Source organism: Miscanthus floridulus, chromosome 2, assembly GCF_019320115.1.
Source record: "Miscanthus floridulus cultivar M001 chromosome 2, ASM1932011v1, whole genome shotgun sequence".
Taxonomy (NCBI): Eukaryota; Viridiplantae; Streptophyta; class Magnoliopsida; order Poales; family Poaceae; genus Miscanthus; species Miscanthus floridulus.
In genome coordinates this window covers 39,106,126-39,131,716 of record NC_089581.1, presented here as the reverse complement: position 1 = coordinate 39,131,716, position 25,591 = coordinate 39,106,126, and the positions used below count along the sequence as shown (strand labels likewise).

General features: G+C 52.3%; 2 protein-coding genes across 3 annotated transcripts in view; both read right to left on the bottom strand.

Annotated features, from left to right (window-relative positions):
* The window catches only part of LOC136538546 (myb family transcription factor PHL12-like), a 40,390-nt gene extending 26,213 nt beyond the window's left edge, over positions 1 to 14,177 (bottom strand). Inside the window, exons 1-3 of the mRNA XM_066530502.1 lie at positions 13,943 to 14,177; positions 13,446 to 13,615; positions 13,281 to 13,315 (exon numbers count right to left, since the gene is read on the bottom strand). Of these exons, the coding sequence (XP_066386599.1) occupies positions 13,281 to 13,315; positions 13,446 to 13,611 (201 nt within the window). The 5' untranslated portion in view covers positions 13,612 to 13,615; positions 13,943 to 14,177. The remainder of the gene's footprint in view (positions 1 to 13,280; positions 13,316 to 13,445; positions 13,616 to 13,942) is intronic.
* Positions 14,178 to 14,720: 543 nt separating this feature from the next.
* Positions 14,721 to 25,524, bottom strand: LOC136538545 (chlorophyll(ide) b reductase NOL, chloroplastic-like). 2 transcript variants are annotated; one of them, XM_066530500.1, is made up of 13 exons: positions 25,046 to 25,524; positions 24,593 to 24,661; positions 24,094 to 24,188; positions 23,869 to 23,955; positions 23,436 to 23,503; positions 23,289 to 23,337; positions 23,105 to 23,190; positions 22,664 to 22,721; positions 16,725 to 16,775; positions 16,203 to 16,253; positions 16,078 to 16,119; positions 15,143 to 15,253; positions 14,721 to 15,036 (listed from the first exon to the last, which is right to left on the bottom strand). In XM_066530500.1, exons 1-13 carry the CDS (start codon positions 25,287 to 25,289, stop codon positions 14,989 to 14,991), a joined length of 1,059 nt encoding a protein of 352 aa, XP_066386597.1. In that variant the 5' UTR covers positions 25,290 to 25,524; the 3' UTR covers positions 14,721 to 14,988. The 2 variants fall into 2 exon arrangements, with proteins under 2 accessions (XP_066386597.1, XP_066386598.1); XM_066530501.1 differs by having other exon boundaries at positions 14,731 to 15,036; positions 24,094 to 24,155; positions 25,046 to 25,516.
* Between the last annotated feature and the right edge of the window lie 67 nt (positions 25,525 to 25,591).

Genomic DNA, 25,591 nt, shown 5'->3' with positions numbered 1-25,591 from the left:
TACCAAGGAACTCCTAGACATCACCACCAATCACGCCTCTGGAGAGGAGGCGGTCAGAGCCATCTTTGATCGCTCTGACGGGAAGATAAGGCGGGATGAGGAGGCCGGCGAAGGTGCCTCCAACCATCCCGCCAAAAGGAAAAATAAGAAGCAACGACGTGACAACTCACTCGTGGCCACTGCCGACCGCAAAGGTGGCCGAAAGCCCGTGGAGGGCACTCTGATCCACTTTGATAAAATGCTCGAGGGGCCATGCCCAAACCACGCCTTCCCGGCCAAGCATCTATACAAGGATTGCGGCCTCATGCACAAATACTTGGCCGGGGGCCTTAACAAAGGGGAGCAGGGGAAGGAACCTGTTCCCGCCACAGACAACGCAGAGGAGAAGGATGACGCCTTCCCAATGTCGACCAGTGCCCTCATGATCTTTGGAGGATCCACGGCCTACAACTCCAGGCACCGCTAGAAGGTCGCGCATCGCGAGGTCTATACCACCAGACCGGCCACGCCAGCCTTCCTCCGGTGGTCGAAATCCGCCATAACCTTTGACCGAACCGACCATCCAGATGCCATCCCACACATAGGAAGGTACCCACTTGTCGTCGATCTAATCGTTGGTCCAAAGCGGCTCACCAAAGTACTGATGGATGGAGGCAGCAGCCTCAACATCATGTACGCCAAGACGCTCGACGAGATGGGCGTCGACCGAACGAACCTCCGTCCCATCCGAGCACCTTTCCATGGCGTCATGCCTGGTAGGCAAGCCGTGCCATTGGGGCAGATCGACCTACCCGTCACTTTTGGGGATCGGTCCAATTACCGGACTGAGACCCTCCCCTTCGACATAGTGGGGTTCCCAGGGACTTTCCACGCCATCCTAGGATGACCATGCTACACGAAGTTCATGGCCATTCCCAATTATACGTACCTTAAGCTGAAGATGTCGGGCCCCCATGGGTCATCACCATCGGCACCTCCTTCTAGCGTGCTTACAAGTGCGAGGTCGAATGCTGTGGACACGCATCCGTAGTCATCGCCTCTAAAGAGCTCGCCACCCTCAGGGAGAAGGTCGTCGAAGAGGCGCCCGACGTGAAGAGGTCATCCGGGTCGTTCAAATCGGCAGAAGGCTCTAGGGAGGTCCTCTTGGACCCCAGCAACTTCGAGGGCAAAAAAGTCCGTATCGGGACCGCGCTCTCCTCCGAATAGGAAAGCGCGCTCGTCGACTTCCTCCATGAGAACAAAGACATGTTTGCATGGAAACCCTTGGATATGCCAGGCATCCTGAGGGAGGTCGCTGAGCATACCTTAAAAATTCACCCGGGCTCCAAGCCGGTGAAGCAATGCCTACGCCGCTTCGACGAGGAGAAACGTAGGGCCATCGGCGAAGAGATAGCCAAACTGTTGGCCGTAGGATTCATTAAAGAAGTATACCACCTAGAGTGGTTAGCAAATCCCATTCTTGTGCGAAAAAAGAGCGGGAAATGGAGAATGTGTGTCGATTACACTGGCCTCAACAAAGTGTGTCCAAAGGATCCGTTTCCTTTGCCACGAATAGACCAAATAGTCGACTCCTCCTCAGGGTGCGAGACCCTCTCCTTCCTTGATGCATACTCTGGCTACCACCAAATCATGATGAAAGAGTCTGACCAGCTTGTGACATCTTTTATCACCCCCTTTGGATCATTTTGCTACATTTCAATGCCATTCGGTCCGAAGAATGCTGGGGCAACGTACCAGCGCTGTATGCTCAATTGCTTCGGAGACCTCATCGGGTGAACCGTTGAGGCCTATGTCGATGACATCGTAGTCAAATTCAAACGAGCTGACCACCTTATCACCGACCTTGAACAAACCTTTGCAAAACTCTAGGCAAATGGCATCAAACTCAATCCCGAAAAATGTGTTTTCGGGGTCCCGAGGGGCATGCTGCTCAGCTTCATCGTCTCCGAGTGTGGCATCGAAGCCAACCCAGAGAAAATATCAGCCATCACAAGGATGGGCCCGATCCAAAACATAAAGGGGGTTTAGTGGATCATAGGGTGCCTCACCACCCTCGGCCAATTCATTTCGTGCCTCGGCGAACGAGGACTCCCCCTTTATCGACTCTTAAAGAAATCTGACCGCTTCGAGTGGACAGCCGAGGCTCAGGAGGCGCTTGACATGGTTAAGCAATTTTTAACTAAACCTTCGGTCCTAGTGCCTCCATGCAACGGAGAATCCCTCCTACTATATATATCGGCCACCACCCAAGTGGTTAGCTCTGCCTTAGTGGTAGAGCAAGAGGAAGAGGGGCACGCCTTCAAGGTGCAGCGCCCTGTATATTTCATCAGCGAGGTGTTATCCGACTCCAAAGCCCGCTACTCCCAAATCCAGAAACTCCTCTACACCATCCTCATCACCAAAAGGAAGCTACGCCACTACTTCGAGTCACACCCCGTGACAGTAGTGACATCGTTCCCCCTCGGTGAGGTCATCCGTAGCCATGACGCTATGGGAAGAACCGCAAAGTGGGTACTCAAGCTGATGGATCAGGGCATTTCTTATGCCCCCCGAACAACGATCAAATCTCAGGTACTGGCTGACTTCATCACGGAGTGGACCGAGGTCCAGATGCCACCAGCAGCCGTCGATCAAGAGTACTGGACAATGTACTTCGATGGATCGCTGATGAAGAAGGGCACCGGAGCAGGACTAGTTTTTGTATCTCCCCTTGGGGTCCACATGAGGTACATTGTTCGGCTCCATTTCCCCTAATCAAACAATACTGCAGAATACGAAGCGCTCGTCAACGGCCTACGAATCGCCATCGAGCTGGGCATCTAACGCCTCGACGTCAGGGGTGATTCTCAACTGGTCATCAACTAGGTCATGAAAGAGTCATGCTGCCACGACGCCAAGATGGAGGCATACTGTCAAGAAGTTCAACGGCTGGAGGACAAATTTGATGGCCTCGAACTCAATCACATCCCAAGGCGCCTCAATGAAGCAGCTGACACGCTCGCAAAAGCAGCATCTGGCCGAGAGCCAGTCCCAACAAGTGTCTTTGCCAGTGATCAACACAAACCCTCGGTACGCTATGCGGGGTCGGAACAAGCCGACGATGGCCCTTCTAGTCTGACCCTAGGGGCCGATCCACCAACTGCTCCGCCCGATCTCGAGGTCATGGAGCTTGAAGAGGACCCAGCAGCAGAGTCTGACCCTCCCGATGACTGGAGAATGCTTTACCTCGACTACCTCCTCCACGACATACTACCGGTAGATAAGACGGAAGCCCGACAACTCACACAACGCGCCAAGTCCTTCGTTCTTGTAGAGGGCGAACTCTACAAATGGAGTCACATCGGGATTCTGCAACTCTGTATCCCTGGCGAACAGGGAAAACTCCTGTTGGGTGACATCCACGGTGGAGTCTACGGTCATCATGCTGCACCAAGAACCTTGGTTGGGAATGCATTTTGACAAGGCTTCTACTGGCCCACCGCAGTAGCCGATGCAGAGCAAATTGTATGCACCTGCGAAGGGTGCCAGTACGATGCTCGGCAAACACACCTCCCGCCCTAGGCTCTCTAGATGATCCCCATCATGTGGCCCTTCGCGGTCTGGGGGCTCGACCTAGTTGGGCCACTCAAAAAGGCACCCGGGGGCTTCACCCACCTGCTTATCACCATAGACAAGTTTACAAAATGGATTGAAGCTTGACCAATATCCACGATCAAATCTGAGCAAGTTGTGCTGTTCTTCCTCAACATCATCCATCGCTTTGGAGTACCGAACTCCATCATCACAGACAATGGCACGTAGTTCACTGGTAGGAAATTCGTTCAATTCTGTGATGAACAACACATCCGGATCGATTGGGCAGCCGTCGCACACCCCCGGATGAATGGGTAGGTCGAGCGCGCAGACAGCATGCTCCTTCAAGGCCTCAAACCTAGAATTTTCAACCGGTTGAACAAGTTTGGCGCGCGCTGGCTCGCTGAGCTCCCGGCCATGCTCTGGAGCCTAAGGACAACTCTTAGCCAGGCCACCGGCTACACACCTTTCTTCATGGTCTATGGTTCCGAGGCCGTTCTCCCAACGGACCTCGACTATGGAGCACCAAGAATCAGAGCATATGACGAACAGAGGGCCGAGGCATCTCACCAAGACGCCATGGACCAGCTAGATGGAGCCTGTGACATCGCCCTCCTCCGTTCAGCTAAGTACCAGCAAGCATTGCGACAGTACCACAGCCGACGGGTACGGGGTCGAGCCTTCAATGTCGGGGACCTCGTCCTCCACCTTGTGCAGAGCAACAAGGACCGCCACAAACTCTCCCCACCCTAGGAAGGGCCCTATGTTGTCGTAGAAGTACTTCGCCTGGGCGCCTATAGGTTGAAAACCATCAACGGCGAGGTCTTCACCAACGCCTGGAACATTGAGCAGCTATGTCGTTTTTACCCTTAAAATAAGCGTATACTCTTCCTTATCAGTTTTTGTCATTACAAAACCTCGATCCTTAGTGACTTCCGACCCCTGCAAATCGCGAGGGGTCAAACCTCACTCGGGGGCTGGCATGTGACATAACATGTGACATATGTAATACAAGTATTACGCTTGCAAAAACCTCCTGTGTTATATTTACAAACATTCTCTTAAGTTTTCCATTCTTCTCATAAATGAGTCCTAAGGGCTAAGATTTTGGGAACCAATTCTGAATACAACTGGTAGGACTACAGGACACCCACACCCCAGTGGTTGCAACCTCTTTGCTCACTAGCTCAATCAGAATTAGTTCACCCACGTTCCTAGTTTCTTATGACTTAGATCGTGAGAAGGGTTGGAGGGCACTAAAATCATTTCTACAAAAAAGAGAAAGATAAAAATTGCTTGCCATAAGCAAAAGATGTAAATTTGTTCATTTTTTGCACAAATTCGCCACTTACAAAGTGATTTCATTACAAAAAGGACTAATATACTTGTAAATTCAGAGGACTGTTTACTCAGGGGCTTCCCCACAAAGTTATTCAATTACAGTCTCTGCTTAGCTTTACTACAAGTACTGCTGCGGTCGCCGCGCCATGCTCTCCATCGGCGATGCCCGGGGCATGTACATAGGCCAGCTTGTCTACTGCGGTCGCCGCGCCACGCTCTCCATCGGCGATGCTAGGGGCGTGTACACGGGCTAGCTCGTCTACTACGGCCACCACGCCACACTCTCCATCGGTGATATCCCGCCGCTTCGTGGGATCCTGGAAGGCGCTGTCATCTACAACGCCTCCGCTGGGGCATCCGGGGACTACGCCATTGTTGTCAGCCGCAACCCCGACAGCGACGCCTCCGCCAGGGTGTTTGGGGACTACGCCATCGTCGCCAGCCACAACCCTGATAATGGCGTCAGGGTAGGAAACACCTCCTACCAAAGGAGGAGCACAACGAACGACGGTGAAGTTGACGACGTACGGCACCCACCAGCGCCCCTTCTCCTTCGGCAGCCACTGACCCGCTCCGAACATAGCAATTTAGGAGCCCACATGGGTAGACGACCCTTCGCCTCCTCTTGTAGGGCCACGGAGCGATCCAACGACAGGATCTCTGTAAAGGGGAGCCCAACGCATCTCCTAGGTCGACCATGCGGCCCAGGAGAGATGACAAATGAACGTCCAAAGAAAGATAAGCATCTCTGCCTCCTTGCTTTACGTGTTAAAATTTATTACCGAGCTTTCGACCACGTCAAACGGCGGGGACACAAACATTACTCGGGGGCTGCTGAGGATATCCACCAGTCTAGACATCCTTCTCACCCAACCCCTCCGTACGCTTGAAACCAGGGGCGCGAAATATGGGCATAAAACTTTGAGTAAAACTGGACGAACTAGCAGACCCTACGCCTCGATAGCTACGGTGTTTCTATTCACCAGAAAAATCATGCTCAACGCCCCTCGTGTCTCTAGCTTCGATGTTTGCCTTCTCAAGAAGGGTTCGGAGGGGTCCGCCTACAGAATCTCCCCCAAAGAAGAAGCTGTCAGGTTGCCCAAGTTAATTAAATGGCTCGAACCGCCACCGAAATATGAAAAACAAAGAATAGCGATTCTTATGCAGGTTACTCCAACCTCATCGCAAACATCAGGGCCCGAACCCCGCATGGACACATCTGGTAGGAGCTTTCTATCACTCATACCGCCAAGGTAACGTTACTGACCCCGCCTTCATTTCAATTATATTATACATATGCAAAACATCCCAACGCTTCGTGTCGCATCACGAAATGGTCGTCACCTCATTCGATATAGGCGGCAGTAGGCCAAGGTTCGAAGGCCAGCCTGCAAAGGGCTTGAGGCTGCCTCGTGCCGAACAGAGCTAGGGAGAAATAACTGAGACAAGCCCCAGCGGCCCTGCCCGACCCCGCTCAGAAGCGAACAGGGACGTCTCAACCTTTTCTCGTTCGATTCTAACCCCGAGCCAAACCCATACAATCTCCATCGAGGAGAGGCCATCGAGCCGCCTGAGCCTATCGAACGGCCCGGGCATCTGCCGGGAGGCGGGTTAAGAAGTTGTGGAGTGCCACCAAAGGGCTCTACCGACCCTATCAGCAAATGATGGACCTAGATTTCACACGAACATACCCGTTAGTGAGCTCGTTGAGCGTGATACTCGAGCCGTCGAGGCAAGTGTCGTTTACTCAGCCCCTCCAATTGCGAAAATCGAGGACGGGGTGACACGCAAATTATGGCCGACCCCTATCAGACCCTGACAAGGCCCGAGGGCTTGAGCCAATCAATACAGGGACACAGGTTCGAAGGCCCTACCTTGCCGAGCCCATAGAGTCCCTAGTTGGGGATTTCTGTTGGAAGACAGGGCGGGGAATATTGCAATGCCATCCAAGGACTTCATCGACCCTATCACCAAAACCACGGTTCCGGTCTCTAGTAACCCCCGAGCCCAGCAAATGTAGGGGGTCGGACCTTACTCAGGGGCTGGTTAAGGTACGGCTACCTCCCTTCCTGCTTTTGAAACAATCTCCTCGCATCAAGACCAACGGCAAGATTTGAGGGAACAGATTGGTAAGATCGCAAAAAATAAAACAAAACAAAATTATGAAGCAAAATCACAAAACTGCGTCCAGACTCAAAAATACCGACACTTGTTCACATATTACATATAAGTTGTTCTCAAAATTGTTCGACTAACTACTCCCGCGAAGGGAGAACCATCTCTTTTAGATTATCCGCTAGGTTTTTCGCAAAGGGAGCAACCATCTTCTCCATTGCCTCCAGCTCATCATCCTCATAGGTGGACGGGAAACCTTCGCTCATCACCTTTAGGTTGATTTCCTTCTTGTAATGGGCATGGGCGACGGTGAAGGCTTGGGTGATCCCGGCGTGAAAAGCACTCTCCTCGAGCTGGCCCACCCGAGCCATGATACCTGCGGCACGAGCTGTGAGCGGGCTGGTCTCCACCGGCTCCACCACCTTTAGGGCATCAAGGACCACCCCGACCGTAGCTTGCAGAAGATCATGCTCATTGCTCTCAGCCTAAAGGGCCCTTCGTGCATGGGCAAGCTCTTTTTCTAGCTTGACAGACACGTTTTCGGCGCTCAACCTTCGGCTCACCGCGTCACCGAGATCCGCCTAGAGAGAGCAGACCACCTCGACGTCCTCGTCCACCTTTTGCTGAAAGGTCGTGGCCCTACTCTTGGCCTTCCGCCTGAGGTCCCGCTCCATCTCCAGCTCCTTCAAGATCTCGCCGGCCTTCTCATTAGCCACGGCATTCCTCTATAGCAGCTCGTCTCACTCCTTTCAGAGCCTAGCGATCTCCTCCCCATCTAGCTTTGACCTCACCGACAAATCCTCAAACATCCCATGGGCCTCCTCCACGTCCTGACACGCCTGGGCCTCTCACTCCTGAGCGGCAGCAAGCTGTGCACCCATATCTACTCACAGTCGGGCCTCCTCGGAAAGGTGATCCCACTCTGCCTTTTGCTCATGGAGGAATCAGGATTTATTCTGACTACGAGCAACAAGAATCTAAAGAGGAAGAAGACTGGTATCAGAAATACGAAAACACAAAAACATGCGAAGAAAGAAGAAAACCAAGCAAATACCTGAGTAGTAGGGATAACGATCTCACGGAGGGCTCCTCTGGCCTGGTCCAGGGCGTCCAGCATAGTCGAGATCCTGACGTCAAGACCCTCCCGCTCCATGCTCTTGGAATGATCATCGAGCGAGAAAAGGGCCGCCATCAGATCCTGGGTGGCCGTCCACTAGAGTGGCGGCACCCCCCCGCACGGGGGAGCAGCTGCCTCTCAACAAGGGGGCCGGGGGTGGCTCCCTCCTGATCCTATGCGGCACCACCGCCACGATGCCCGAGGGCCCTCCGACCAGATCCTCCTCCTGGGCCGCTTTGAGCGCCACGGGTGGATCCACCTGGGCCTCCGGTGGCGCGGATTGCACTACGCCCTCGAGCGCCATCACGGCTGCGCCCCGCTGATCCTGGCTTGGCACGGTCACAACTACCTCCACTGGCGGTATGCGGCCCTCGGCCGGCTGTACCACGTTCGCCATGGAGGAAGCCGCCTACTCGGTAACCACCGCGGGCGTGGGTGCCACCACAGACACCATCGGGTCAGCCAACGTGGCTCCAACATCGGCACCACTCCTGCCCGAAACAGGGGTGACGCCAGGCGATGCCATCCGTCCCACTTGAATGGCGAGGCTCTTCTTGGGCACCAGCCCCAGGGGGTGACCCATCCGCAAGAACCTGCACAAAGGTAATAGACATTAGGTCAAAATAGAAATGAAAAAAGGATGAAAACAAGGGAATCAGCAGCTTACGTTGACGTCCTCGGCCGGCGAAAGTGTTTTGGGAATGGATCCCTAGATCCCTGCCCCGACTCGTCTGGGTGGGACCGCTTCGAGCCTGCCCCCTGCTCTGGGGCAGGGGGGCTCACCTCGTGGGGTGCAGCACCAAAGCCGCTCCCCTCCATCGTCTCGTGGGGCGCGGCACCAGAGCTGCTCCCCTCCATCATCTCGTGGGGCATGGCACCAGAGCCGCTCCCCTCCATCGTCTCATGGGGCGTGGCACCAGAGCCACTCCCGTCCCCCGTCTCGTGGGGCGTGGCACCAGAGCCACTCCCCTCCACCATCACCTCAGGGTCAGCAGTGGCAGGCCCGCTTTCCTCCATCCACCGGTCCTCGGCCGGCACGCCGTGGGAAGCGGTGGACTCGCCGGCCTCCACCGACCTCACCAATTCACTTCCCTCCGTGTGGAACGGGAAGGGTCCCTGCACGGATGGGTGGCCACTTGTCAGCGTGTCCTCGTCCTCCAGGACGCCCCAATCCACACCGACGGCTACCTCATCGTCATCGTCGTCGTCATCCTCACTGCTCACGTCCTCTCCTCGATCCCATGCCTCCTACTTCAGTCATTTCGCCTTCTTCATCTGCTCCCTAGCTTTCTTGTCCCGCTTGGCCGCGAGTCGATTCGCCGCCACCATGGCCTTGTCCTTCGGCAGCGGAACCGGACTATCTTTGAAGACTAGCCCCCTCGATTGGTCCCAATGTCACAAAAGCAAGTATAAAAAAATAGAGATTCAGGAAAAAGAAAAGAGCACGGGAGAAGAGGGTTTACGAATTCGAAGAACTCAGGTTCCGGCCACATTGGGGGATGTCCAGGCACCGGATACACAATGTCGAGGACGCTGCCTTTGGAATCCTTCGTCGGCTCCGTCGCCTCCTTAATGCACTGTGCCACTTCCAAAAAAGGGAGCGCCTCGTCAACAAGCACCGTCCCCTCGAACAACATTTCGGGCATCATCCGATGCAGGGAAAGCACGCGCGCCATCAGCGACACCACCCTCCTTGCATGATAGGAGCCGATAATCCCCATCCCCTTTACGCCCCGATCCTTCAGGGCTTGGAGGGTGGAAAGAAGGTCGGAGAGGTGTTTCTTGTCTTTGGACTGGACGCCCCAGCCCCACAACTCCGGAGCATCTTCAATAAGGCGTCCAGTGTACCTCGGTAGGGTGGCACTCACATCATCCCTAACATAAAACCACTACGAGTGCCATCCCTTATTGGATGTCGCCAGACGCATGTATGGGTAACCCCTCGACCAGGTATGGCGCAGATGAATGCTGGCACATCCCATCGGCGCATTCACATCTTTCCCCCCAATCTTCCTCTTCGACAAACTAATGGTAAAGAAATACCGCCACAGATCAAAATGGGGATCGATCCCTAGGAAACCCTCACACAGGGCAACAAACGCCGCCATATGTTGAACCCTGTTGGGAGTAAGATGCTGCAGTTCCACCTCATAATAATCCAGTAGCCCCCGAAGGAATCTATGCGCGGGTACTGCAAATCCCCGCTCATGGAAGATGGCGAAAGAAACGACATACCCTTCGGGCGGCACCGGCTCACCCTCGTCGCCAGGTAGCAGCCACTCCTGGACGACGGATAGTGGGTGGAGAAGGCCACGGCGGACGAGGCCCTCCAAACGCCGTGAGGTGATGCTAGATCTGCCCCACAACTCCATTAAAGCAATTGGGGAGAAAGGCAGGCGCAAGCTTAACGGCGGCTACAACACGGATGCAAGCCGATCGACGGTGGTGGTGCGGGCGCAGGAGGCTGGGGCGATTGGCGGCGGATGTTTCAGACGCAAAGGCAAGGGGGCGAAATACGGAACCTTGAGGGCAAACCATGTGGTTTTATAGGGGCGACGGACGTGAGAAGGGCAACCATCCGCCTCGATCTCCGGGCCTACCACGCGCACCGCCGCGTCGTGTCGTGGGACACGCGCCCGTAGTCCCTATCCTTTCCCACCAAAAATCATGGTGGACGGTTCGCCTTCCCCAGGCAAATCCGGACTCTCTTCCCACCTGGGAAAGGCAGGTCACAAAGATTTTTTCTATTTTGGCCCACCTAGGGCCCAGAAGCTCGGTGGCTGGCCCAACTAAGGACGGGTCCATGAACGATCCGAAATCAAGGGCGCAAGTATTACTGGGATCTCGGTCCACGGACAAGCCCAAAATAGGTCAGCCCTGAATGAGATCCCCGCAAACGAGATACCACGACCCCCTCAAAAAAATATCCGGCTGACAAAAAACTAAGTCCTTCAACCTTACCCACGAAGGGTCCGTTACAACCCCCTAGGCGACCCTGCTCGAATCACCCGAGGGCTCGGGGGCTACACCCATCGAGTGCGCTCGCGCGCACCCTCTGGCAAAATAACTCCGATGAAATCAAAAACACCCTCCAGGCGGTTCTATCTAAATCACCTAGAGGCTCGGGGGCTACTGTCGGGGACCTAATACCAGGGTACCCTAGATGGTGGAACCAATAACCACCGAGCGTTAAAAACTTCTAGACGGATAAGGGCGCCATAACGTCTCTTGCTCGAATGACAGGAGTTTGGTTCCACCTCGCCCAACGCCTTTGGGCCAAGCTCGGTCCCGCCCGAGGGCTGAGGGATAGACTCCACCTCGCCCAACGCCTTTGGGGCAAGCTCGGTCTCGCCCGAGGGCTGAGGGATAGACTCCGCCTCGCCCGACGCCTTCGGGGCAAGCTCGGTCTTGCTCGAGGGCTGAGGGATAGACTCTGCCTCGCCCGACGCCTTTGAGATAGCTCTACCTCGCCCGAGGGCTCAGGGCTAGTCTCTGTCTCGCCCGATGCCTTTGGGATGGGCTCGGTCTCGCCTGAGGGCTGAGGGATAGACTCCACCTCATCCGACCCCGGAGGGGTGGGCTCGGTCTCGCCCAAGAGATAAGGACTGGTCTCTGCTTCACCCGACGGCCAGGAACAAGCCTCGCCCTGCTCGATATCTAAAGATTGGTTTCATCTTACCTGATAACTTCTCTCCATTCCCTTATGATGATGGGTACAGGGCAGGACAAGACGTTCGGGTCAACCATGGCTCCAAGGACCATACCCTGGGCCCTAGCAGGAAAAGTACTGCCAAGAAATGATGGGACAGGTGCTTTAGACCCTTCTGGGCGCCACAGAGCCCGAAAGGTATTACAGGTGCGTGCTCCTCGCCCTGTAGAGTTGTAGGCGCCGCCTTCAGCTCTGGGACACGGAACCCGACAGAGATATACGACAACCGCTACGCTCCAGAAAAGAATTTGTTATCTCCACGAACGACGGATTTTCCATCACCACGCTATGGACCCAAGGGAGCGGAGCCCGCTTCCCGACCCCTCAGGTCCACCAAGTCAGGACAGCTTGCCCACGGCGCTACTCCGGACCCCGACCCCGCGTCCCTCCGACAAAGACTCATAGGAACCAGAAGGCGTGCGGAGCAAGGCTGGGGAGGCTCATAAATCAAACCACCGTGCTGCAACCCATACCCTGCGCAGGGCAGCATTCTGTAACCAACCTGACATTCTACAGAGGCATCGACAGTATTGTATGCGCTTATCTTCCTTCGCACTCATCAGAATGAAGAACCAGGCCGCGTAGACGTGAGCCACAAGACTAGATAAAGCCCTCATCCTTGTAAAGCCAGCCCCTTCATCTATAAAAGGGGATGCGCTTCCCCCATCAAAAGGACGGACTTTTGACCGAACAACATAAGACACACACATAGTCAAGCTGCTACAAAGCTCTTGGCCTCCTTTCAACCCTTCCATCAGAGACTTGGAACCAGTCCCTCTCTCGATCATTTGTACCCCCTACTACAAACCGTTCACGGTGCTAATAACACGAGCAGCAACAAACTGGACATAGGGACATTCGGCCCGAACCAGTATAAATCTTGTGTCCTTTAGCGCACCATCCGAGCCTAACGCGCATTACTATAAATTTACTTGCCGGTGCTTGTACGAAACACCGACAACCGGCTATGTTGTATAGAGCAGGATGTTGGCCTACAAAGATTTAACATGTTCAACAACTGAGTGTTGCAGAAATGCATATGTTGCGATGGATTTGTGGTCACACAAGAATGGACCGAGTTCGGAACGATGATATACGTGATTGCCTAGAGGTAGCACGAATTGAAGAAAAGCTTGTCTAACATTGGTTGAGGTGGTTTTGCCATGTCCAAAGGAGACCTCCAGAGGCACCAGTGCATTGTGGAGTTATAAGCCAAGCTAATAATATGAGAAAAAGTAGAGGAAGACCGAAATTGACAGGGGGAGACAATAAAAAGAGATTTGAAAGCTTGGATATACATAGAGATCTACGTTTAAATAGGAGTGCTTGGAAAGCAGCTATTGAAGTGTCTGAACCGTAACTTGGGGCTCTTGGTGGGTTTCAACTCTAGCTTAACCCAACTTGTCATCCTCTGACCCCCATAGCTTCCATTGTCTTCTGCAGGGCAGCCGGTTTAGCTTCTACAGGTTGTAACAAATTGCATGACACAGCATCAGCTTTATAGAACAACAAAAGATTGAAGGGACGAAAAAGGGAGCCCGTCACCCCAAAGATCAAATCAAGGTATGATCAAATGTCAAGAAGCCAAACCATGGGGTCCGCCTTGATATGCCACGGCTTTCACAAAGATCATATGGAGATCATCAGACCACCGCAAGAAACTCCTTGTTGGTTGCATTGCCCAGATAATGCGAGAAGCCACCATGCTTGACATGTCAGGAACATCATTGCTTTGTTCTGGTTTATTGTTCACCATTGTTCTGAAAATCAATCTCACAATTTTTTTTTAGAACTGGAGGTAACCCCATTTCCATTATCACTAACGGAAATACAGCATTCTTGAGACATTCCAGAATGAGAAAGAAAGCAGGCATATTCAGTAAAGATAAAGGAAACCAAGCAGTTTGCCTTTTGTAATTAAAAAGACAGAACCCATCAATTTGTGTATATTATGATTAAAAGTGTTTTTTTACCCGAGCCCCCACTGTTATCTGAGTAAAAGTGGACACTGAAAGATTTCCAAAAGGGAAAACTGAGATTAAACAGAAGCCAAATGCTGCGGAAGAGAAAAACATTAGTAATCATACCTATATATGTGATGAAGCGAAATGATTTTAGCCTTCTGTTCTTCCAGTGAGAACTTAGGAAGCAAAAGGAATTGAGGGTGTATCCTTTCTTCCAGGGAGAACTAGAAGGGTGAGGAATGATGTCCTGAACTAGAAAGCATATCACCCCCCTCTATATAGATCTCCCTGTAAGAGACTAGAGACGCTATACACTCACTACACAGTGTCTTATCCATCATCACAGTGGCTGTTCATAGAAGGAAAGTTAGGCACGGAAGTACAGGCTTCTCAAAATGACAAGAAAACAAGAAGAGTGGTTGTCCCATGTTAATTACAGATATGTCATGATGTCATGAGGTGCTCTTTCTATAGCACATGTAGCCTTTATGGGATTCATTAGTGGAAGTTCTTCATATTTATTAAAATCATGAGTGGATGTGATAACAAAGAAACATAACACTGCAAATGATAATTTTGGTACCGTGATTAATGCTGAGGTCGACTTATTAGGCAAGCAGCATGCTTGACATGTGAGTGAAGTTATAGCAAGCCTTTATGGGATTCATTAGTGGAAATTCTTCACATCAAGGTAGTTGTGCCTTATCTTGTTGTCCTGCTATCTGCATACTTTTCAAAAAAAAAAACAAGGAGAAGAAAGATAGTACATCAATCAAACAGTTAGGTCATAATTTTAACATTGCATCCACTTGCAAGTGGAGTAAGTAGGCAAAGGACTGCAGAGATTCTGGTAAGTAACCAGGTAGAGTATGTTCAATCTGGTGCATAGATGTATCATGATCTGCTCTAGAACAGGCATAATACAATTTCAGCCAATCTTGTCCAAGTATGGTTTGAAATTTGTACAGACATAGAATGCACAAGGATGATAAATTATCAGCAGTATTTATAATAAGGTAATCAAATTGCTACTACTGTACAGAAGAGTACATCACTGTGTTCTCATGGATGACATCTGTAATACATTCCATCTTCTGAGAAAAATAAGTGATGCTTATTGAAAAGAATTGTTCCTAATCTCTTCAGTTGGAAGCTGGCAGCACGGACAACTAATCCTCAGTAACATACTTGTTTCTTCGAGCACCAAAAGCAAGTCTCTGCAGGTGAAATCGTAGAGGGTGAATTACAGATGCAGGAGAATTGGTGCTGTCAGGATGTCAAAGAATAATTGAAGACAGCGCCCATGATCAGGAGAGTTCTTACAGAAAAAATTCTTGAGTAGGCTTTCAAGCCTGTGAGGAAGCGAATGTAGGTTGGCTTCATGGATTGATTGGTAGGGATTGCTCTGACGTTCGGAACGAGGTAGTCTGCAACCTATTATAACAGTGAGTGTGAGACATGAATAAGTATCTCAGGTCAGCGCAGTTTTCTACCTATCAGAAGCTTAAAAAAACTGTAGGTCTTACCTAAATTGAATAGCCAGAGAAATCTAGCGAAAAAATGAACCTACAGTTCATATATAGCATAAGCTGCATAACCAGCCATGCATGTTATGCTCCATGAAACATTGTGAGGTACTTCAACTGAACTGAACTGTGGAAATCTGATTTTGAAAACTTACTCTCTCTGGTTTTATTTAATTCTTCATTAGACAGTCAATAGTCAATACAGTCTCCAAAACTCGTTTTGACTATTATTTTCCTTAGTATATGTTATAGAAAAATCAATAATTATAATGACATAGGATTGAGTGATCTGTTAACATATTTTTTATGTGATAAAGGTAAGTAGTATTGTGTATGATAATGGTCAGAATTTTGCATCCCCAGTCCTCAATCGTCACATCGGAACTACTGGATGGCTATACACATGCCCACTACTTCCTTAGGGAAGAGGTCAACAGATATAAATGTATGCATGACTAAACTCACTATCACTAAGCACTAGCATGTTGGAACTTTTGTAATGTAAGCAAAGATAATGGTCTAGTTGATCCATTTAATAATGAACTGTCTAGGAGTCCTTAGGAAATCCATTTTCAAATAAGACGGTTGCACATTCCACACAGGCGCACAACAAAACAGATACAGGCATACATACAACAATTAATGAGCCATTGCTACTCTGGCCACATGGAAGCTGTAAAATAAGAGCCAACCACAATACACCAGAATACAATATAATGATAAAACTCTTACCACATCAGGAGGTTCAGCTAATATATTGATGAAAAATTTTGCCTGGCATCAGTAAGTTCATAATTCAGTAACCCTGAATTCTTTTAACTATGGCGAAAGGAAAATGAGTCGGGGCTGATCCTTACTTGTTTTGTAGTTGCACCAGACATAAGAAGATCTGTTGTGACCATGCCAGGCTGCACATGATATACATATAATTTGCATGATTGCTCCTTCAACATTATTTATAGATTACTGAGGCAGAATGCAAACTGATAGTCATGCATTTATGCATGGCCCAAAGCCTATAGAAAGTAGCTAGTTAAACTACTTTAGTGCGTTAACGCCTGTTAGACAGGTGATTAGGCCTTTATTGTGGCTAGGCCTATTGGCCCACGGGTGCTATGCTGCGCAGGCCATCGAAACCATGTGCGCCGAGGTAGATTGATAGGTGATTAGTGATAGGCAAGGATATTCGGTGATGGCTTACTTACAAACCAAACCCTCCACATCCTTGCCTATATATGCATGTACCTTGCACTCTCAGAAGTCATAATCAATCTACTATCCACCGTGCCATGTCGCTTACAAAGTTAAAATGCTGTTCAGACTAATTTTTAGATGTCTAGAATATTTATGGCAAGAGAAGAAATGATGGGGTTACATACCGATAGGTTGTGCACCATCACATTATTCACTTCATTCATCTGCAATTCAGCCTGCAATTAAAATAAAATTATGTTTCTTATTAGCTACAGCTAACTATTGTTGTCAACAATGACAAAATAATATGGGGATTGATGTCTGGGGTGGGTGGGTGGTGTCTACTTAGGAAAACTCAACTCAACGTGGCTGAGCACGGACACCACCGGCCAAGGGCCAAGGTTCCAGACTTGGTCAGCTATCAGTTTGTTTAGATTTGATTTGATTAGAAGTTTCCTTAATTCTAGCGTCAGGTTGTTGGGTCAGATTGTATAAGAATCAAACTTTGCAAATTAATGAGATTAGCCTGGGATTGTGTCATCTTGACACCCTTGGGCGCCCAACGTCCTCTGTTCCACTTCCTCTCACGAGTTGCCCTAGCGCCACCACGGCTCCAAGCCGCCGCCAGCGCCAGCACCCCCATCCTCTCCACTCACCTCCATACGCCCTACGCAGCAAGGCTAAGCGCCATAACAATTTGGTATCAGAGACCTCGCCGCAAATGGATTCCTCGGCCGCCTCCACCAACGCCTCTGCGCCCCCGATCCCACCCGCCTCCTCCATCGTCCCAACCTCCGGGGTGTCCCTGCCGTTGGTCACCACGACCGGCGCCCTGGTGAACTCCACGCCGGCCGCCGCACCACCAACGCTGGCATCCATCGCAGAGATGCTCGCCAGCATGCAGCTCCAGATGTCCGCCATGAACAATCACCTGGCGCATCAGGGCGCCCGGCTCTCTGCCCTCGACGGGCGTCCGACGTTCCCGCAATTCGGCTTGCCCGGGTATGGGGGCATCCCGACTCTGCCCGCGACCTCCTCGCCGGTGATCACGGAGATCGCGGCAGGCACCGCGGACTCTTCCGCATCGGCGTCGGTGTCACCCTCACTGCCGCTGTCCCTCCCGGCGCCGCCGCCTCCACAGCAGCCGGCCGCGGCCCCGCAGGCTTCCCAGCCGGCGCCATCGCCGCCGTCCGCCGGTGTGCCGATCACCCAGATCGCTTTCCCACACTCCCCGTCGCCAATACCAGGGTTCAGGGCCATGGCTTCCATGCCGACCCCGGCCTCCTCCCACATGGCTCCCTCGCCGCCGTAACCACCACCCCCGTCGGAGTTCGAGGCCGCCATTGTGCCGAAGTACCACATGATCACATTCGAAACTTACGAAGGGAGGGAGGATCCTCTGGGATGGCTCAACAAATGCGAGCAATTCTTCAGGGGCCAACTCACGCGCGAGGTGGACAAAGTCTGGATGGCATCCTATCATCTCAAGGGTGTCGCCCAGCAGTGGTACCTCGTCCTGGAGACGGACATCGGACGACCCTCATGGCCGGACTTTCGCCGCTACTGCTTGCAGCGCTTCGGCCCCGCCCTCAACACCAACCATTTGGCGGACCTGGCTCGCCTGCCGTTCGGGGCGAACGTGGGCGCATACATGGAAGCTTTCCAGGCCCGGGCGGCGCACGCCGGTGATCTGACCACGTTGCAGCGCGCGAAGCTCTTCACCGGGGGTCTCCCAGATTATATCCGGGTGGACGTCGAGCTCCATCAACCTCAGAACCTGCAGCACGCCATGCACTTGGCCCGAGCCTTTGAACGGCGCAATGCCCCGCAGCGGCCACCCCTACCGGCACCCCAGCGGTCCGCACGCCGTCCGGTTGGGGACCTGCCGGCTCCGTCGGCATCCAGCGGCTCGTCAGGGGCCTCGACGGACGCCACCAAATCCTTCAAGCGCCTCACGCAGGAAGAGATGGCGGAACGCCGCAAGCTGGGGCTGTGCTATAATTGTGATGAATCGTTCGTCCACGGTCACAAATGTGCCCGCCTATTCTACCTCGAGGCTCCGGATTACATTGTGGAGGAGCCAGAAGAGTCGGACAACGACCCGCCGGCAGAGGAACAGCAGTTCGACCCCGACAAGCCCATGATCTCTCTGTCTGCGGCAACGGCCATCCGCGCACGCGACACCATGCAGCTGCGCGTCAAGATCGGTGCCCACGAGTTCACGGCGCTCCTGGATTCGGGCTCCACGCATAACTTCATCAACCCCGACGCCGTCAGCCGCGCCGGCCTCTGGTTCACCGACAGCGCCGGTGCCCACGTCATCGTCGCGAACGGTGACCGCGTCGAGTGCCAAGGCCTCGCTCGCGGTGTGCAACTTCGGATCAGCGCTGAGCGCTTCACGGTGGATTGTTTCTCCATTCCGCTGGCGCCATACGACATGGTTCTCGGCCTCACGTGGTTGAGGTCGTTGGGGCCCATCCTCTGGGACTTTGCGACACTGTGCATGGCCTTCACGTTCCAGGGCCGCCGCGTGGTGTGGGCTGGGGTCGGCGCGCCGCCCGCGACTCCAGCAGCCTCCCTGTTCGCGACTGACCTCTACACCGACAAAGGGTCCGAGCGCGACCTACTGGAGCGCCTGCTCGAGGCCTACCAGGACGTCTTTGCTGAGCCAGTGGGGCTCCCGTCGGCCAGAGCATGCGATCACCACATCCATTTGAAGCCGGGTACCGAGCCAGTGGCGGTACGCCCCTACCGCTACCCGCAGCTGCAGAAGGATGAGTTAGAGCGGCAGTGCGATGAGATGCTCCAACACGGCCTCATCCAGTACAGCACGTCACCGTTCTCCGCGCCCGTGTTGTTGGTCAAGAAGCAAGATGACTCCTGGCGGTTTTGCGTCGATTATCGGGCGCTCAACGCCGTGACGGTGAAGGACAAGTTCCGGATCCCAGTTGTTGAGGAACTCCTAGATGAGCTGCATGGTGCCAAGTTCTTCACCAAATTGGATCTCAGGTCGGGCTATCATCAGGTGCGTGTTGCGGCTGCAGATGTACACAAGACGGCGTTCCGGACACACCATGGACACTTCGAGTTCCTGGTGATGCCGTTCGGCTTGTCCAACACACCATCGACGTTCCAGGCGCTCATGAACCACGTCCTCAAGCCGTTCCTCCGCCGCTGCGTCCTCGTCTTCTTCGACGACATCCTCATCTACAGCGCGTCGTGGACGGAGCACCTTCGCGCCGTCCTCGACGTCCTGCATGCGCACCAGCTCCACCTCAAGCAGTCCAAGTGCTCGTTCACCACAGCCGCGGTCCACTACCTCGGCCATGTCATCACGGTGGATGGGGTGGCCATGGACACAGCCAAGGTGGCGGCCGTGTAGTCGTGGCCTCGTCCACGAGCGGCGCGCGGTCTCCGGGGCTTCCTTGGCCTCGCCGGATACTACCGGCGCTTCATCAAGAACTACGGCGTCATAGCGACGCCATTGACGCAGCTACTCCGCAAGGATGCTTTCCAGTGGTCCGACACGGCGGATGCGGCTTTCTCCGAGCTCAAGGCCGCTCTCACCTCGGCACCGGTGCTGCACCTTCCCGACTTCTCCGCCACGTTCGTTGTCGACTGCGACGCCTCGAGATCCGGGTTCGGCGCGGTGCTTCACCAGGACGGTGCACCCATCGCTTTCTTCAGTCGCCCGTTCGCAGCACGCCACCTGAAGGTCGCGGCTTATGAGCGCGAGCTCATCGGCCTCGTCCAGGCGGTGCGACACTGGCGGCCCTATCTTTGGGGACGAGCGTTCGTCGTGCGGACGGACCACTACGCCTTGAAATTCATGCTGGACCAGCGTCTATCTACAATTCCACAGCATCATTGGATTAGCAAACTGTTTGGGTATGATTTCAAGGTTGAGTTTCGCCCTGGCCGCTCCAACGTCGTCGCCGACGCTCTCTCCAGGCGGGATGGCGAGGAGCCGCTGCTGGCCGCTCTCTCCGGGGCGCCCGCAGCCTGTTTCTCGGCTGTCTCGGTGCCTACCTTCCGGCTCTTCGACGACCTGCGCCGGGAGGTGGAGGCCGACCACACCCTGCGGGCTCGCCGCGACGCCGTGGCCGCCGGGAACCACGGCGACTCCTGGTGCGTCCGCGAAGGGCTGCTGCTGCACAAGGGCCGCGTCTTCGTGCCCAGCTCCTCGCCGCTCCTTGACGACATCCTCCAGCTCGCCCACACGGGGGGCCACGAGGGCATTCAGAAGACTTTGCTCCGCCTCCGCACGGAATTCTTCGTGGAGCACGACCGCCGCGTCGTTAGCGACTTTGTGCGGTCCTGCGCGGTGTGTCAGTGGAACAAGATGGACACTCTTCATCCGACCGGGTTGCTGCAGCCCCTGCCGTCGCGCGTTTGGGCCGACATCTCCCTCGACTTCATCGAAGCCCTGCCCAAGGTCCATGGCAAGAGCGTGCTGCTCACGGTGGTGGACAGGTTCTCGAAGCACGCCCATTTTATTCCGCTCGGCCACCCATATACAGCATCGTCGGTGGCCCGCGCTTTCTTCCAGGACATCGTCAGGCTCCACGGCTTTCCGGAGTCGATCGTCAGCGACCGTGATCCGGTGTTCACAGGTCAAGTGTGGCGCGACCTCTTCCGTCACGCCGGCGTCAAGCTCAGCATGAGCTCTACGTTCCACCCGCAGACAGATGGGCAGTCCGAGGCCGTCAACAAAACCATCACCATGTACCTTCGATGTTTGACAGGTGATCGGCCGCGTGACTAGCTCGACTGGCTTCCATGGGGCGAGTTTTGCTACAACTCGGCCTACCACACGGCGCTCCAGACTTCCCCGTTCCAGGTGGTGTACGGTCGTGCTCCCCCGGACTTGCTGCCCTATGTCCCGGGGCAGGCGCGCACGGAGGCGGTGGACACCCTGCTCGCCAACAAGGATGAGTTCCTTGAGGAGGTGCGTGCTCGTCTTCTTCAAGCTCAGGAGCATGCCCGTCGGTTCTACGACGCCAACCACCGCGACCTCGAGTTCGCCGTCGGCGATTGGGTTCTCCTTCGGATGCTTCACCGCCACATGAAGAACCTGGTGCCTGGGGGCAGGGGCAAGTTGGCGCCCAAGTACGCCGGCCCGTTCCAGGTGATCGGCCAAGTCGGTGAGGTGGCGTACCGTCTCCAGCTTCCAGATGGCGCGCGCATCCACGACGTCTTCCATGTCGGCGTCCTGAAGCCGTTCCGGGGTACACCGTCCTCTGCTGCACCGGCCCTGCCTCCTCTACGCCACGATCGGCCGCTGCAGCGCCCGGAACGCGTGCTCCGATCGGAACTTCGCCGCGGCGTGTGGCACGTTCTCGTCGAGTGGGCGGGCATGCCGGTGTCTGAAGCGACTTGGGAGCCAGTCCCTGCGTTTCGCGAAGCTCACCCCTCCTTTCAGCTCGAGGACGAGCTGTTCCCCGAGGGGGGAGAGATGTTATGGTCGGCAAGACGTATGAACGCCGAGCCAAGGAGCAACGTGGCTGAGCACGGACACCACCGGCCAGGGGCCAAGGTTCCAGACTTGGTCAGCTATCAGTTTGTTTAGATTTGATTTGATTAGAAGTTTCCTTAATTCTAGCGTCAGGTTGTTGGGTCAGATTGTATAAGAATCAAACTTTGCAAATTAATGAGATTAGCCTGGGATTGTGTCATCTTGACACCCTTGGGCGCCCAGCGTCCTCTGTTCCACTTCCTCTCACGAGTTGCCCTAGCGCCACCACGGCTCCAAGCCGCCGCCAGCGCCAGCACCCCCATCCTCTCCACTCACCTCCATACGCCCTACGCAGCAAGGCTAAGCGCCATAACAGTTAAACTCTACTTGTTTAAGATTTTTTTTAAAAAAAACTTCTGTGGTGTTCCAGCAACTAGTCATAGTCTATACCAACTGATTTCGATAAATCACAGATAATTCTGGACACTGAAAAATAATTGTTATGGATTTGCAGTGTAGTTTATAGTCTTCATGTCTCAAGGAAATCAACAGTTCTATGAGGCAATAATAAATCAAATGTTCATCATGACCATATACTCCTATGTAACTGGGAATTTCTAAAGAAAACCAAGAATTTGAGGTTGTTCCTCAAAAAGGGTTGTCTTTTACCTGAAGTGATTTCGTAAGATGCACAACACTTCGCTTTGTTGCACCATATGCAGCAAATCTGGTTATTATCAGCCAAAATTCAGATCATATATCTGAGAACAAAAACCTGGAGTTCTATAGCAGTATTTCACAGTAGTATTAGCCATAAAAATCTAATTTGTTTATCCTTGCTTGCTATCTGTCTCTGTTCACAACCAATTTCACTTATCCAAACTACTGATCCGCTCATATGTCTGTCAAAACAGTGTCAATTACAATATACACACATATGGAGAGGGATGGTAAGAGTTCTGATCCTACCAGCGTTTAAAATTAAGACGATATTATGCACTGCACAAAACTAAACAGCATTGTATAATTTGTGAATTCAAATGAAGATAAAATCATGTAGTAGTGTCCACATTACATTACACTAGATATTTGGAATTTGGAAACACATACCTTGGAGTTGGCCTTCCATCAGAACCAGCACCATCAAGGTTGAATATGTGACCACCTTGAGGTTGGTTCCTCATCATATTTATTGCCTAAGATGGCAAACATGCGATGTTTAGTAAATAATTGTTCATGATCATCATACTGGAAGTAAGAAAACTAATATTTAGCGTGATTAATAGTTTAATACCTCACGACAACATATCATCAGTCCAAGGGTGTTAGTGGTGATGATTTCCCTAGTAAATCAGAGAAAAGGGCCAATTAATCATTGATATTAACAGCACAAATGATAGAAGTGTATTTGCCAAGCTTCCTCAAATAGGACAAAACTTACATGAGAGCCTCGTCCGAGGTCTCCACAAGTGGTTTGTATGTATATGCATTTGATCCAGCATTGTTGATCTGCACCACAAAACAAAAATATAAAAAAAGACCATATTTGTACTGCTATTCAGAGTTTCAGACAAACCTAAACTGGTCCAAGAGGAGCCGAGTTTATTTTATCTTTTCCCCTTTTAAAAATGAAGTTAGAACAATCAAGGAGGAAACTGAAAGATGTGCCTAGGGAAGAGTATGCCACAAACAAGCCACAGTCATGTTTAATATCTCATGCACCTGATTAAGAAATGTTTCAAGTCTGGCAGAAATTATGCAGTAAACATCAGTATCATTTCATTGCAAGTGGTTCCATGTTTCTATACCAGAAAGAACAACTGTGAAGATTAATGCACATGCAGTTATTTGTGAGGGAAGAAATCTATGCATACCCATAAATCAATGTGCTTAAGTTTGTCACGTGCAAACTCCACAAGTGCCTTTACATCCTTTCCGTCTCTAACATCACAGACAGTTCCCTGTGACAATAAAATAGCAACAAGTCACCAGTAAGAAGCAAAAGGTGCAACTCTATGTCACATCCAAGAAGAAAACACAATTCATGAATAAACGAATTAATGAAAAAAATAAGAACCGAGAAGCTCAGCGGTAGGTACCCACACATGTTGCTCTCCATACTCCTTCTTCAAGTCACTGACCACAGATTCTACCTTGTGAGCTGTAGAGGATAGACTGCATGTCAAGGAAAAGACTAAACTGGTATCAATTGTAATTTATTTCATGCTGTCTTTTTCATCCTCTTTTTTTAGAAGTTTATTAATTACATTCAGTTAGTCATAATGACTTAAAATTATTCATTGCTTCATTGACAGATCATTGATCTAAAAGAGCTAGCACCAACGTTGAGAACCTTTCGTGAAACAATACCAGAAAAGTGCAGGGAATGTCAAATGGCAATAGATGGATCACATCCCACTCCCACAGCAAGTAATTATAAATCATTCTGTCATCAAAATGGAAAAGAGAGAGAAAAAAAAAGGAGGTGGGCTACTATGCAGAACAGTTTGCAAACTGTAAAAGCATGCTAGGCCATTAAATGTGCATTTCAGTGCATAACATGCTAATACTAATACCACTGAAAAGTTCCTTATATACCTGATCTCGAGCAGATTATAACATTATCACCAGCCTCCAGAAATTTCCTTGCCAACGCGTATCCTATACCTGCGGAAGAATACAGAAAACTGTTGAGTAGGATCGATGTTGAAGGTACAAATTGTTTGCTCATATGCGTGCCGTTTTGTTTGTTTGAAGCCAGTGTCTACAAAAGGAAGCAAATGTTGAAGGTACAAATCGTTTTCACTCAATCGATACAGAGTTCCAAGCTTAAGCTTCCATTGATTTGAGTGAAAAGATCGATACTGCAAGCATTCATTTTGATACCTCGGCCTCAGTAGTTATCGGTTTCTCTTCGAATTACACACATTGCGTCTCAAGTCTCAACACAGGCACGCAACAGAGACGTGGAGCCTTCCCCGCCTTTCATGCCAAACTCAATAAATAATGGGGCCTAAACGAAAACTCGCCAGCACCGGGCTGCTCGCTCACCTTTGGTGGAGCCGGTGATGAGGACATTGTAAGGCGGCACCATGGGGTCCCTCCGCCCCACGCGTCCACCACCTGAGAAAGCCTCCGCCCGAACCCGGGCAAATCCCCTCCCGCCTGTCGCCGCCAGGCCGCGCCGCTCCTGCCGGCCGCGGAACCGGGTTACGGCGGCGACGGATGGCCGGGACGGAGGCCGCGCGGGGCCCCGCAGCGGGAGGTGGGCGGCGATGGTGGCGGTGGCAGCCATTGAGGCAGGGGTGCCGCCCGGTCCGGCAGAGGAAAGCTGGAAGGGAGAGTGGTGGCGCCCGTGCGCGCGGGCACGTGTGGCGCCGGCGGCTGTGAATGCGCGCAGGTCGCAGGTGTAACGCTGTGCTCTGGAGCGCGGGTTTGGTTTGTATAGATAACGAGCCAAGGCCCACCGGCCAGTGACAGAGTTGAGGCTTCGATCCCAGACACTGGCGTTTCATTCTTTTTTTCGCTGAGGCTCACGGTGATTTTAGTTTTCTAGAAATTGACACCATCCGATGCCGAAGAATGAAGAAAGGACGA

Excerpts from the sequence above, each read along its gene's own strand:
- LOC136538545 (XM_066530500.1), bottom strand. The coding sequence starts at position 25,289 with ATGGCTGCCACCGCCACCATCGCCGCCCACCTCCCGCTGCGGGGCCCC. Across the intron at positions 16,254-16,724 it reads TGATGGTGCACAACCTATCG|CCTGGCATGGTCACAACAGA; the intron begins GTATGTAACCCC and ends TATCATGTGCAG. Across the intron at positions 16,120-16,202 it reads CTGGTGCAACTACAAAACAA|GCAAAATTTTTCATCAATAT; the intron begins GTAAGGATCAGC and ends TACTGATGCCAG.